Source organism: Dendrobates tinctorius, unplaced genomic scaffold (genome assembly GCF_039654945.1).
Source record: "Dendrobates tinctorius isolate UK_male_01 unplaced genomic scaffold, ASM3965494v1 ptg000351l, whole genome shotgun sequence".
NCBI classification, from domain to species: Eukaryota; Metazoa; Chordata; class Amphibia; order Anura; family Dendrobatidae; genus Dendrobates; species Dendrobates tinctorius.
Genome location: NW_027362017.1, coordinates 3,843,284 through 3,859,243, shown reverse-complemented (window position 1 = coordinate 3,859,243; position 15,960 = coordinate 3,843,284). Strand labels below are relative to the sequence as shown.

The 15,960-nt window shown below is 50.2% G+C and overlaps 1 protein-coding gene across 2 annotated transcripts in view; it reads right to left on the bottom strand.

The window, feature by feature from the left end:
* Positions 1–510: 510 nt before the first annotated feature.
* SLC25A23 (solute carrier family 25 member 23) overlaps positions 511–15,960 on the bottom strand; it is a 28,293-nt gene continuing 12,843 nt past the window's right edge. Inside the window, exons 1-10 of one of the 2 annotated variants that reach the window (XM_073562466.1) lie at positions 14,270–14,565; positions 7,409–7,535; positions 6,883–6,970; positions 5,570–5,681; positions 4,798–4,956; positions 4,577–4,729; positions 4,025–4,132; positions 3,748–3,915; positions 3,507–3,660; positions 511–3,352 (exon numbers count right to left, since the gene is read on the bottom strand). In XM_073562466.1, the coding sequence (XP_073418567.1) occupies positions 3,168–3,352; positions 3,507–3,660; positions 3,748–3,915; positions 4,025–4,132; positions 4,577–4,729; positions 4,798–4,956; positions 5,570–5,681; positions 6,883–6,970; positions 7,409–7,535; positions 14,270–14,416 (1,401 nt within the window). In that variant the 5' untranslated portion in view covers positions 14,417–14,565 and the 3' untranslated portion in view covers positions 511–3,167. Of the gene's footprint in view, positions 3,353–3,506; positions 3,661–3,747; positions 3,916–4,024; positions 4,133–4,576; positions 4,730–4,797; positions 4,957–5,569; positions 5,682–6,882; positions 6,971–7,408; positions 7,536–14,269; positions 14,566–15,960 lie in introns of those variants that run through there. The other variant, XM_073562467.1, reaches the window with a different exon arrangement.

Genomic DNA, 15,960 nt, shown 5'->3' with positions numbered 1-15,960 from the left:
ATTCTTTTTTTTTTTCTGGGGTCTGACAAACTAACCAGTAAAGGCTAAGCAAACAGATGTGAGCTTTTATTAATAGCCTGGGAACCTTTTGGGATATTGGACACCTATCCCAGATTAGTAAGATCAGCCCCAGCCAGAAGCTTTCCCTCTGCTGGTTATGAAAATGAAGTGGGAGCCCAGGCCATTTTTTTTAAATATTTATTTAATACACAATTGTACCCAAGCGGATGCTGACTAGCTGCCATCATTGTCATATGGTCGCACTGATCTGAGGGAAACAAGGTGACAATGATGAGAGCTGTCTTCATCACTTGGGAACAGCACGAACTGTACTGCTTTTCCCAGGCGCCTGTATGTGTCACGCTGATATATGGCACACGTATGTTGCACACGGACACTGATATTTCCGGTACTGTTTTTCCAGTACCCAAAATATCAGGACGTGTGAAGGGGGCCTATAGGTTCAGTGATTTCTGTGGCTGCAGTGGAGGCAGGAGATCGCACACGGCGCAAGAATCAGAAACGGTTTTTATTCAGTGTAGAAATTACTGTCAGTAGTGCGGTGGTAACATAGTGGGGTAATCTCAGGAACAGTGCGGGCAATACATGCCGAGCCCTCTAATGCCGCAGAATAATACTCTGCATATACACGTGAACAGAAAACACACAGGCGGCAGTGCAATGTTCTGCAGGCACGCAGTGTAGTACAGAGCTCCGCCAGTAGAGGCACAATGCTCTGCAGCATCACCACAAATCTGCATGTGCCATATTTTCAGGACACTTTCACTTAAATAACCTACAAAAAACAATATAAGGGACGTAATGAAATGCTCTGCAGATGTACAGTACACGTTTAAAATGCAACCAAAATATACAGGCCGCAGAGCATTTCTCTGCATTGAAATATTCATAGAGCTGTGATGCAATGCTCTGCAGAAGCACCGCATCATTCTGCATCTTTACCAACGTTACGTCTGCATCCTCTGAAGATATTAGCCCTGTCTGGAGACTCATAAAACCCCAGGCACAGCACGCAGGTCACGTCGGATTGCTCTGCGTGAGCAGTGTAGATAGCCGGTAGAGTAAAGGGCATGTCACACTAAGCGATATCGCTAGCAATATCGCTATAACAAGTGACGTTATAGCGATATTGCTAGCGATATCGCTGTGTCTGATACTTACCTCCGACCCGCTCCCCCGCTGGTTATCGTTGATCGCGCGAGAACGTCCAGGACTGTTTGGACGCGGGCGGGAGGACGCAGGATCACCTGGTGTGACAGGTAAGTAGCGACCCCCATCCCCAGCGATGTCGCTGGTGAGATCTGCCTGTGTGGCAGCTCACTAGCGACCACTTAGCGATGCACCAGCGATCCTGACCGCGTCATATCACTGGTCAGGATCGCTGGTACATCGCTAAGTGTGACAGTACCTTAATACTCTTTAAATCTTACATGAGATGCAACGGTCTGCACCTCTGCAACAGCAGCTCAGATACAGCACAGATTACTATGAAATGTTCTGCAGATTGACAAAAATAAAAATATTGTGGTGTTCAGTCATATACAAAGGCTGAAGTGCAATGCTCTGCAAGTATTCAGTAGTCAGGTGCCGCGCCATCTCACTGAATGAGACGGACATGTTCTGCAGATGACCACACAATAGTACAATGCTCTGCAGGGACACAGCCTGAATGTGCAGAGAACACACTGCCGGTGGTGCAATGCTCTGCACAGCCACATCTATCATATATATATATATATATATATAGTGCAATGCTCTGCACAGCCACATCTATCTATCTATCTATCTATATATATAGTGCAATGCTCTGCACAGCCACATCTATATCTATATATATATATAGTGCAATGCTCTGCACAGCCACATCTATATCTATATATATATAGTGCAATGCTCTGCACAGCCACATCTATATCTATATATATATATAGTGCAATGCTCTGCACAGCCACATCTATATCTATATATCTATATATATATAGTGCAATGCTCTGCACAGCCACATCTATATCTATATATATATATATATATATATATATATATATATATAGTGCAATGCTCTGCACAGCCACATCTATCTATCTATATATATAGTGCAATGCTCTGCACAGCCACATCTATATCTATATATATATATATAGTGCAATGCTCTGCACAGCCACATCTATATCTATATATATATATAGTGCAATGCTCTGCACAGCCACATCTATATCTATATATATATATAGTGCAATGCTCTGCACAGCCACATCTATATCTATATATCTATATATATATAGTGCAATGCTCTGCACAGCCACATCTATATCTATATCTATATCTATATCTATATCTATATATATATATATATATATATATAGTGCAATGCTCTGCACAGCCACATCTATATATCTATATATATATAGTGCAATGCTCTGCACAGCCACATCTATATATAGTGCAATGCCCTGCAGACATGTATTGTCAGTCTCACGATATCGGTGTGAGCCGGAAAGAACGTGGTCTCATTAGACGCACTGGTTGTGGCTATGCGGACAATATTTGTTCTAAGACCGGGCTAGAAATAAACTCTTTGCTCCACATCTGAACGACACGTTCTGCCTCAGACGCACATCCCTTAAAAAAAAACAAAAAACAACCACGTTCATGATAAGCATTGTCAGAGGCGCAGATAAAATATGGGCGGGTATCAATCATCCCCAGGAGTGTTGGCCTGTACACTACTACTCCCAGCATGGTCCGACAGCACACGGTGCAGACCACTGTCCAGGGCACGGCCCCTGACTGTGCAGTGATCAGTAACATTCGGTGTGCGGAGCGCGGTACATTCAGGTGCGGAGCCCTTTCCCGTCCATTGACCTCAAAATAAAAGTCCAAATCACATGCAAAATATACATTCAGTATAAAATGACCTCATATTCGGGGCGAGGCCGCGATCCTCGCTCCAGGGTCACCGTCCGTGTGGCGCCCCAGAAGTCTCTGTCATGATATGCAGCAAATTCTAAACCCCCTCATCTTATTCAATGCAGTGAAATGCCGCAGTATTACAAAAAATGCTTAAAAAAATAAAAAAATAAAAGGGGGGTCCTTAAACCAGGAAAAATAAAAGTTTTTGATCTTCTGGGGTCCCAGTTTGTGCAGTTTCACCGGCTGGTCACCCCCAGCACGCGCTTCATATTCTCATAGACCACGTAGCTGATGCTGACGGCAGGGATCACTTTCATGAAGTTGGGGGCGATTCCGCGGTACAAGCCGAGGACCCCTTCACGAGCCACGATGTAACGAAACAGGGCCACCATAGAGAGCTGCGGAGACCCCTGGATGGAAGCTGGAAGAAAGATAGTGTCATATATCCGGCACTACATGATCCTGGAAGACAGCACATAAACAGACGCCCAGAGCTGCATTCACAATTCTGCTGTCAGCTAAGCAGTAGCATCCATTCTGGCTCACAGACGGGGGCCTGAATGACATGTCCTCACCTTGCGCCTGCATACGTGTCCTAACCAAGGCCAGAGGATAGCTGGCAATCTGCCCACATGTGCTAGAAATTGTGCCACACGCCAGTAACACCAGCACCCCCGGGTCTGGGCTGGAGCCAGTCTGGTACCTCTGCAGCCACGTGTTCTTCAGGGTCTATATGGGGGCCACAATAATAGAAGCTTATCCAGAGCAGACGCCATGTAGGAAGCACCAGCCCACCCGTCACCGGCTGGAGCTCACCTCATATACTGCCAAGTCAATGCCCGCATACGGCACGATGCCCAGCAGGTTGGGGAGGTAGCCCTTGAAGTACGCTCTGACCCCTTCAGTGCGTAGGATCTGTCGAGCGCAGTCCGTCATCCCTGAGTACTGACCGGTCCGCCGGAGCGCCAGCCTGGTCTTCAGAACCTAGTGAGACATCATGTGCTGAATTGGCAGAATTTCTGGATTTCTAGAGTAAAAAAAAAATACTTTACCCCATTATATCGCCCACCCAAATAAGAAAACGTCATCTCACCTCCATAGGATAGATCACAGTCTGCGCTATAGCGCCGGCCAGGGACCCCGCTACGAATCTCTCTCTGACCCTCAGGGTCTCATCCTGGCCACGGATTAGCTTCTTGATCTGTGAAGTGAGAGCAGACTTGTCAGCTGCCCCCCGTAATTGACGCCAGTGCCTGATGATACCCAGGTGACCAGGGCTGAGCAGTAAAGTGAGGTACTGCAGTAAAGCGAGCTGCTGCGCTATGCAGTTATCGGTGCCGGTGACGCTCATAAACCTACTGAGATGCAGGTACCTCATTAAGGGGTCCGGCAAACCTCAAACAAAGCCCCCCCTGGATTTCGCTTCATCATACATGGGCAATGGAAAGAGCCACATATAACCGACAAGGAGCAGGAGTTTCCTCAGCGTCTGATATCTGCATTAATGTAAGCATACACACCAGCCAATCTTAAAAAGCAAAGCTGCAGTGCAAAGCATGGAGGAGGAAGAATACAAGAGCTGCACATGCCTGTAGACAGGAGGTGGATTTCCCACTGCCTCCGCCTCCTGTACACAGCACCTCACCTGCTCGTACGCCATGAACTTGATAGCAGATTCTGGTGCGATCTTCAAGACGTTGATCCCGTTTCCACGCCAGAGTGACCGGATCCCCCCCTCCTCAATCATTCCCTTCAAACCTCTCAACATCGAGAGACCATCAGCCCTGGTTCCATGGACCTGGGGACAAGGAGCATGGCGGCGTCATTCAGTCATAGTATACGTATATCTCCTCCTCTCCATACTACCTGCATCAGCACTTTCAGTCTGTCCAGAGGGGCCGTCCCGGTCCTGGACACGGCCCCTGCCACTCCTCCGGCCAGAAGCTGCTTCCACCACGTGCCCGAGCGAATCTCCTTCTGAGAAAACTCATCAGGGACGGCGAGCGACTCCCCTATGTCAAGCACCTGGAATCACATCCACACTGCACAGTCATACGGCGTTATGTACTATGCCACCATATTGAGGTTACAGCCTCCCCACAAGATCATCATAGCACTATCCTGAAACTCTCTGTGCTGCTGTTAGTACTTTTCCCCCATACAACTACTATCTTAGATCTCCCACAAGAAAATAAAAGCCATAGGATGTTCCAACAATAGAAGCTGGACTGCTTGCTGGGGTCCTGGGTTCGAATCCCACCAAGGACAACATCTGCAAGGAGTTTGTATGTTCTCCCCGTGTTTGCGTGGGTTTCCTCCGGGTTCTCTGGTTTCCTCCCACATTCCAAAGACATATTGATAGGGAATTTAGATTGTGAGCCCCATCGGGGACAGTGATGATAATGTGTGCAAACTGTAAAGCGCTGCCGAATACGTTAGCACTATATAAAAATAAAGATTATTATTATATTTCTATACTGCACAGACTAAGAACTAAGTAGAAAATACATCATGCAGGTCAGGATTTGCTTTACACCTGATGGCGGGGCAGAATAGCAGACATATCTGCTTACATTACATCCTAGTGCTCATATTTTGGGACCCCCTGAAAACTGTATCTTCTAATGACCGTACTCACAGAAGAATGCTTCCAATAAGTGATCACGTCCTCCATGTTGTGCAGGGGATTCAGTAGGAAATGATCCCTCCATTCCAACCAGTCAATGGTTAATGTGCCATCGCGATCCATGCTGTGCACCAGCAAAAAAAAAAAAGAAAAGATTAGTGTGCAGGACTGAGCAATGACTGCGAGCTCCACTAGGAGGCAGCATTACAGCAGAGCAGTACAGGAGATTAGTGTGCAGGACTGAGCAATGACTACGAGCTCCACTTGGTGGCAGCATTACAGCACAGCAGTACAGGAGATTCGTGTGCAGGACTGAGCAATGACTACGAGCTCCACTAGGTAGCAGCATTACAGCACAGCAGTACAGGAGATTCGTGTGCAGGACTGAGCAATGACTACGAGCTCCACTAGGTGGCAGCATTACAGCACAGCAGTACAGGAGATTCGTGTGCAGGACTGAGCAATGACTACGAGCTCCACTAGGTAGCAGCATTACAGCACAGCAGTACAGGAGATTCGTGTGCAGGACTGAGCAATGACTACGAGCTCCACTAGGTAGCAGCATTACAGCACAGCAGTACAGGAGATTCGTGTGCAGGACTGAGCAATGACTGCGAGCTCCACTAGGTAGCAGCATTACAGCACAGCAGTACAGGAGATTCGTGTGCAGGACTGAGCAATGACTGCGAGCTCCACTAGGTGGCAGCATTACAGCAGAGCAGTACAGGAGATTAGTGTGCAGGACTGAGCAATGACTACGAGCTCCACTAGGTAGCAGCATTACAGCACAGCAGTACAGGAGATTAGTGTGCAGGACTGAGCAATGACTGCGAGCTCCACTAGGTAGCAGCATTACAGCACAGCAGTACAGGAGATTCGTGTGCAGGACTGAGCAATGACTGCGAGCTCCACTAGGTGGCAGCATTACAGCACAGCAGTACAGGAGATTAGTGTGCAGGACTGAGCAATGACTGCGAGCTCCACTAGGTGGCAACATTACAGCTGTGCAGTTGGAGATGTGGTATGCTCAGACCATGTCCCTGTACAGTCAGACACGGCCATTGCACAGAACACAGCGGGGTCACATTTATAAGATTATCTCAGCACAGGAACATTTTATTTAGTCACATCCAATTGTGGAAATTATTATTATTCCAATATCTACTGACCTTTTCAGGGGAAAACACCTTTAAAGAGTTAATGATCTGAATCATAAATTAGTCCTCTCACCCCCCTCTGAGGTAACAGGGGGAAGCAGAGTGACAAGTATGCCAGTACAGAGCAGGTGGAAACTATCAGCAGGGTGAGGTCATTTTCTTACTCACCTTTGCAGAACCTTTTGGGCCTGGGTCAGCGTGATGTGAACCCCAAGACTATGGAAACATTCCTGGATCTCAGATGCATCAATGCGACCTGGGAGAGAGGACAGTGATGAGCTGCCACCCAGCTTTCCCAGGAGCAGACAAGCACAGAGCGGAGCTGGATGTGCAGTATACCCAGACATCTGCCGGCACGCTGCCCTGACATCTGAGGCAGGCACCGGCCCGCACACCGTCGTCTTACCACCTTAGAAATAATGAATTCCCGACCTCGACTCCGGCTGACGTCAGTGGTGCAGCCTCGGGCCCCGGCCTGTGACTCTACAGGAATATTTACTGCAGGCCGTAAAGCAAGAGTCACAGGATGTGGCCGGACATCTGCGGGGGATACATCTTTTGCTATCAGTTACTGTCTGTGTGGTCCGCACTATTACTGGAGGTGGGACGTCACGGCTCGCCTGCCTGTCACTGTCAGTACGTGCCTGTCCCCGGTGGCTAGAATTACGGATGTGTCATGTAGACGTGTACACACCGTCGCTGTTGCGGTCCAGACTGTTGAACATGATCAGGAGTCTCTTCTCTCTGTCCACCAGGTATCGGGTGAACTCCTCAAAATCCAGCTGCCCGTCCTGATCAATGTCCCCGACCCGGAGGATCTCCTGCCCGAGAAGAGGAGGAAGAGACATGGATGACCCATTATATATACAGTATATACACAAATCCCCAGCACAACACGCCACACTATGACCACCGGGGTCTTACTGCAGTATACAGAATTATGGATATCTGCATCTGCTCTGGAGTATCCCCATACCTAGTGCAGGAGGGCTAGCAACATACATATCCTGCAGAAGGATTAGCCCCATACCTAGTGCAGGAGGGCTATCACCATACACAGTATCCCCATACCTGTTGTACAGGAGGGTTATCCCCATAAACATCCTGAGAGAGGACTGTCCCCATACCTATTGAGCAGGAGGGCTGTCCCTGTAGACATACTGGAGGACTATCCATATAACTACTGTGCAGGAGGACTATCCCTGTAGACATACTGGATGAGGGCTATCATACCTATTGTGCAGGAGGACTATCCCTGTAGACATACTGGATGAGGGCTATCATACCTATTGTGCAGGAGGACTATCCCTGTAGACATACTGGATGAGGGCTATCATACCTATTGTGCAGGAGGACTATCCCTGTAGACATACTGGATGAGGGCTATCATACCTATTGTGCAGGAGGACTATCCCTGTAGACATACTGGATGAGGGCTATCATACCTATTGTGCAGGAGGACTATCCCTGTAGACATACTGGATGAGGGCTATCATACCTATTGTGCAGGAGGACTATCCCTGTAGACATACTGGATGAGGGCTATCATACCTATTGTGCAGGAGGACTATCCCTGTAGACATACTGGATGAGGGCTATCATACCTATTGTGCAGGAGGACTATCCCTGTAGACATACTGGATGAGGGCTATCATACCTATTGTGCAGGAGGACTATCCCTGTAGACATACTGGATGAGGGCTATCATACCTATTGTGCAGGACTATCACCATACACAGTATCCCCATACCTGTTGTACAGGAGGGTTATCCCCATAAACATCCTGAGAGAGGACTGTCCCCATACCTATTGAGCAGGAGGGCTGTCCCTGTAGATATACTGGAGGACTATCCATATAACTACTGTGCAGGAGGACTATCCCTGTAGACATACTGGATGAGGGCTATCATACCTATTGTGCAGGAGGACTATCCACATAACCATTGTAGAAATCCATTGAGAAACAAACTGAAATCATTTTGAGGGGGGAAATAAAAACAACAAAACTAAAATAATGTGGTTGCATAAGTGTGAGCACCCTCTTATTATTGGGGTTGTTGCGGTGTTCAGAATTAGCCAGTCACATTTACCCTCATGTTATACAGCAGTCAGTGCCATGTACAGGGATTCTGATTAGCCCCGTGTAAAGTGTCGCTGTTCTAGGAGGATTTTCGTAGTTGCACAACAGCCGACAACACAGCAAAGGGATCTCATAGGCAAAAGTTATCATTCAGGAAAAGGGTAGAAAACATGTCCAGGGCATTAGATATATCATGGAAACTGTGAAGACGTAAAGTGGCTTAAATTAGACAACAGCGACATTACCGAGAGCTGGATGTCCCTCAGAAAAATGCTAAAAAGAAGAAAATTATCCCAGGAGGTTGCAAGAAGCCAACAGCAACATTAAAGGAGCTGCAGGAATTTCTGGCCAGTCCTGGTTGTGTCCTGGTAACAATCTGCAGTATTCTTCATATGTCCGGCCTGTGCGGAAGGGCGGCAAGATGGAAGACTTTCCATAAAAAGGAAAACATCCAAGCCCGGATATGTTTTACCAAAAATTGTATCAAGTCTGATAAAAAGCAGGAAACCTGTTATTTTCTGAGGAGACCAAGGAGGAACTTTATGGCCAAAAATTCCAAAGGGTGCAAAGCCGATACTCACCAGAAGATCATCATCCCCACAGTGAGGCAAGGAGGAGGCTGTGTTGTTCTTTGGGAATGTTTTTCAGCAGCTGAAATTGAGGCTTTACTGAAGGTGAAGGGAATTACGAACAGTCCCAAAATAGCCGTCAATTCTGCAGCAAAACCTTCTGGAGATGAATTTCACCTTTCAGAACAACGACCCAAAGAGCCGAACAAATCATCAAAAGAAAGGCTTCACCAGAAGATCAGAGCTGGGGAATGGCCGATCCAGAGTCCAGACCTGACCCCAAGGGACAATCTGCGGGTGATCTGACGAGGGCGCTGCGCACAGGAGAAGCCTCCACAGTCTGTGGAGCTACTGCAAGGAGGAGTGGGCAAAGATCGTCAATTCTAGATGTGCTGCAATGGCAGACCCCGACCCCAAAACACTGAATGCAGCCAGAGATTCCCAGGGGACTACAACATACGCGTAGTATGCAACCACATTATTTTACTACTTTTTTCATCGAAAAAGACTTCAGGGTTCCCCCCCCCACAATAGATTTGTACAGATTATGGGGGACATTAAAGAGCATTTTAACAGGGGTGTGTAGATTTCTTATATCCACTGTAACATATACATACACTGTCAGTACAGAGTGATATATATATACACACACCCGCATACTCCGTACACCCCGTGCACTGCACACACACATACTCCGTACACCCCGTGCACTGCGCACACACACACTCCGTACACTGCACACACACTCCGTGCACACACACATACTCCGTGCACACACACATACTCCGTGCACACACACATACTCCGTACACTGCACACACGCATACTCCGTACACCCCGTGCACTGCACACACACATACTCCGTACACCCCGTGCACTGCGCACACACACACTCCGTACACTGCACACACACATACTCCGTGCACACACACATACTCCGTACACTGCACACACGCATACTCCGTACACCCCGTGCACTGCACACACGCATACTCCGTACACCCCGTGCACTGCACACACACATACTCCATACACTGCACACACACATACTCCGTGCACACACACATACTCCGTACACTGCACACACGCATACTCCGTACACCCCGTGCACTGCACACACACATACTCCGTGCACCCCGTGCACTGCACACACACATACTCCGTACACTGCACACACACATACTCCGTGCACACACACATACTCCGTACACTGCACACACACATACTCCGTACACCCCGTGCACTGCGCACACACACACACTCCGTACACTGCACACACACATACTCCGTGCACACACATATACTCCGTACACTGCACACACGCATACTCCGTACACCCCGTGCACTGCACACACGCATACTCCGTACACCCCGTGCACTGCACACACACATACTCCATACACTGCACACACACATACTCCGTGCACACACACATACTCCGTACACTGCACACACGCATACTCCGTACACCCCGTGCACTGCACACACACTCCGTACACACACACACACACTCCATACATCCCGTGCACTGCACACACACACTCCGTACACCCCGTGCACTGCACACACACACTCCGTACACACACACACACAATCCGTACACCCCGTGCACTGCACACACACACTCCGTACACACACACACACGCCATACATCCCGTGCACTGCACACACACACTCCGTACACCCCGTGCACTGCACACACACACTCCGTACACCCCGTGCACTGCACACACACACTCCGTACACCCCATGCACTGCACACACACTCCGTACACCCTGTGCACTGCACACACACACCCCGTGCACTGCACACACACACCCCGTGCACACACACACACACACTCCGTACACACACACATACTCCGTACACTGCACACACATACTCCGTACACTGCACACACACATACTCTGTACACCCCGTGCACTGCACACACACTCCGTACACCCCGTGCACTGCACACACACACACCGTACACCCCGTGCACACACACACACTCCGTACACCCCGTACACACACACATACTCCGTACACTGCACACACACATACTCCGTACACCCCGTACACACACACATACTCCGTACACCCCGTACACACACTCCGTACACCCCGTACACACACACATACTCCGTACACTGCACACACACATACTCCGTACACACACACACACACACACCCCGTACACACACACACACCCGCATACTCCGTACACCCCGTACACACACACATACTCCGTACACCCCGTACACACACACACACACTTCGTACACCCCGTACACCCCCACACACACTCCGTACACCCCGTACACACACACACTCCGTACACACACACACACACACTCCGTACACCCCGTACACACACACATACTCCGTACACCCCGTACACACACACATACTCTGTACACCCCGTACACACACTCCGTACACCCCGTACACACACACATACTCCATACACTGCACACACACATACTCCGTACACTGCACACACACATACTCCGTACACACACACACACACACCCCGTACACACACACACATACTCCGTACACCCCGTACACACACACACACTTCGTACACCCCGTACACACACACACACACTCCGTACACACACACACACACACACTCCGTACACCCCGTACACTGTACACACATACTCCGTACACTGTACACACATACTCCGTACACACACACACACTCCGTACACCCCGTACACACACACACACACTCCGTACACACACACACTCCGTACACCCCGTACACACACACACTCCGTACACACACACACACACACACACTCCGTACACCCCGTACACACACACATACTCCGTACACTGCACACACACACACTCCGTACACCCCGTGCACTGCACACACACTCCGTACACACACACACTCTGTACACACACACTCCGTACACCCCGTGCACTGCACACACACTCCGTACACTGCACACACACACACACTCCGTACACACACACTCCGTACACACACACTCCGTACACACACACACTCCGTACACCCCGTGCACTGCACACACTCCGTACACACACACTCCGTACACCTCGTGCACTGCACACACACTCCGTACACACACACACACTCCGTACACACACACACACTCCGTACACACACACACACTCCGTACACACACACACCCGCATACTCCGTACACCCCGTACACACACACATACTCCGTACACTGCACACACATACTCCGTACACCCCGTACACACACACACACACTTCGTACACCCCGTACACACACACACTCCGTACACCCCGTACACCCACACACACTCCGTACACACACACACACACACATACTCCGTACACTGCACACACACATACTCCGTACACCCCGTACACACACACACACTCCGTACACACACACACTCCGTACACCCCGTACACACACACACTCCGTACACCCCGTACACACACACATACTCCGTACACTGCACACACACACACACTCCGTACACCCCGTACACACACACACACTCCGTACACCCCGTACACACACACACACACTCCGTACACCCCGTACACACACACATACTCCGTACACTGCACACACACACACTCCGTACACCCCGTGCACTGCACACACACTCCGTACACACACACTCCGTACACACACACACTCCGTACACCCCGTGCACTGCACACACACTCCGTACACTGCACACACACACATACTCCGTACACTGCACACACACACACTCCGTACACCCCGTGCACTGCACACACACTCCGTACACACACACTCCGTACACACACACTCCGTACACACACACTCCGTACACCCCGTGCACTGCACACACACTCCGTACACACACTCCGTACACCCCGTGCACTGCACACACACTCCGTACACACACACACTCCGTACACACACACTCCGTACACCCCGTGCACTGCACACACACTCCGTACACACACACACACTCCGTACACACACACTCCGTACACACACACACTCCGTACACACACACACACTCCGTACACACACACACACTCCGTACACCCCGTGCACTGCACACACACTCCGTACACACACACTCCGTACACACACACTCCGTACACCCCGTGCACTGCACACACACTCCGTACACACACACACTCCGTACACCCCGTGCACTGCACACACACTCCGTACACACACACACACTCCGTACACACACACACTCCGTACACACACACTCCGTACACACACACTCCGTACACACACACACTCCGTACACCCCGTGCACTGCACACACACTCCGTACACTGCACACACACACACTCCGTACACCCCGTGCACTGCACACACACTCCGTACACACACACTCCGTACACACACACTCCGTACACCCCGTGCACTGCACACACACTCCGTACACACACTCCGTACACCCCGTGCACTGCACACACACTCCGTACACACACACACTCCGTACACACACACTCCGTACACCCCGTGCACTGCACACACACTCCGTACACACACACACACTCCGTACACACACACTCCGTACACACACACACTCCGTACACACACACACACTCCGTACACACACACACACTCCGTACACACACACACACACTCCGTACACCCCGTGCACTGCACACACACTCCGTACACACACACTCCGTACACACACACTCCGTACACCCCGTGCACTGCACACACACTCCGTACACACACACACTCCGTACACCCCGTGCACTGCACACACACTCCGTACACACACACACACTCCGTACACACACACACTCCGTACACACACACACACACTCCGTACACACACACACTCCGTACACCCCGTGCACTGCACACACACTCCGTACACACACACACACTCCATACACACACACACTCCGTACACACACACACACACTCCGTACACCCCGTACACATCACTCACTTGCTCCGCGTTGCCGCAGCCCCTCATGCCCAGCGCCTCCAGTCCCTCCCGCAGCTCGTTGATGTCCACATGTCCGTCCTTGTTGGCGTCCAGCTGACGGAACAGCGCCGCGTACCGCCGCTCTCTCTCAGCCTCCGGGTCCTCCATGTCGGCGGCTGCGAGAGCCCGTGGCCCGGGGGGGCCTGTCCCGGCTGCGGCACGCTCAGCTGTGTAGCTTCAATGTGTGAACAGTGTGTGTGCTGCGCCCTCCCGCGTCTTCCTCCTTCTGGGAGCAGCAGCCGCATCACTGGCTCCGCTCCCCGATGCCAGGACGCTGAGCCCGCTGGGACTTGTAGTCCACTCCCGGCTGCAGGTGACTGCTCTGTCCTGTGGGTGACCGGTCTGGTAACGTCACTGCAGGCTGTGTCTTTTGAGTGATAACGAGGTCGCGGTTTTTTAGTCTTTTTGTGACTCTTCGGCTGTGTGCACACGCTGCGGATTTTGCTGCGGTGTACAGTACAATGATTCCCTATGGGAATCAAAAACCGCAGTGCAGACGGTGCGGAATTTTCCGCGCGGATTATCTGCGGTTTTCAATCCGCAGAAAGAATTGACATGTCAATTCTTTCTGCGGATTCCCCTGCGGTTTGCCATCTCCTCCATTGAGGAGATGAAAAACCGCAGGTAAAACCGCAGAGCAATCCACAGGTAAAACCGCAGAGCAATCCACAGGTAAAACCGCAGAGCAATCCACAGGTAAAACCGCAGAGCAATCCACAGGTAAAACCGCAGAGCAATCCACAGGTAAAACCGCAGAGCAATCCACAGGTAAAACCGCAGAGCAATCCACAGGTAAAACCGCAGAGCAATCCGCAGGTAAAACCGCAGAGCAATCCACAGGTAAAACCGCAGAGCAATCCGCAGGTAAAACCGCAGAGCAATCCGCAGGTCTTTTGACCTGCGGTTTCACCTGCGGATTTTACAAATTCCGCGCGGATGAATCCGCACCTAATCGGCAGCGTGTGCACACAGCCTTCTGCTGCATATAAACCCGGCAATGTGCTGCGTTTTCAGGACTGATCTCGAGGCAGATTTGCCTACAATAAGTTTTAGTCACAAAAAAGTGCTGACATTTTTTTTAACTATTTTTGCAGTTTTCATGGGTGATAAACATTGCAGATTTTTTAAAAACACTTCACAGCTCAAATTCAGTCAGGAAAAAAAAAACCTAAGCGAGCGCAGAGGACGGCAGAAATCGCACCGCTTTAAGGCTACGTGCACACGTTGCGGATTGCGGTGCGGAATTTTCCACACGGAATGCATCTGTTGGCAGATTCTGCAGGTCAAAATCCGCGCTTTTTTCTGCAGATTTTGTGCGGTTTTCACCTGCGTTTTAAGACCTGTGGATTCTTATAATGGAAGAGGTGTAAAAACACTGCGGATCCGCACAAATGCGGCAAATCTGCACAGAATTTTCCGCAGCATGTGCACAGCGGATTTGGTTTTCCATAGGTTTACATGGTACTGTACACCGCATGGAAAACTGCTGCAGATCCGCAGCCCAATCCGCAACGTGTGCACATGCCCTTAGGCTGTGTGCACACGCTGCGGATCCACAGCAGTTTTTGCTGCGGTGTACAGTACCATGTAAACCTATGGAAAAAAAAACCGCAGTGCAGAGGGTGCGGAATTTTCCGCGTGGATTTGCTGCG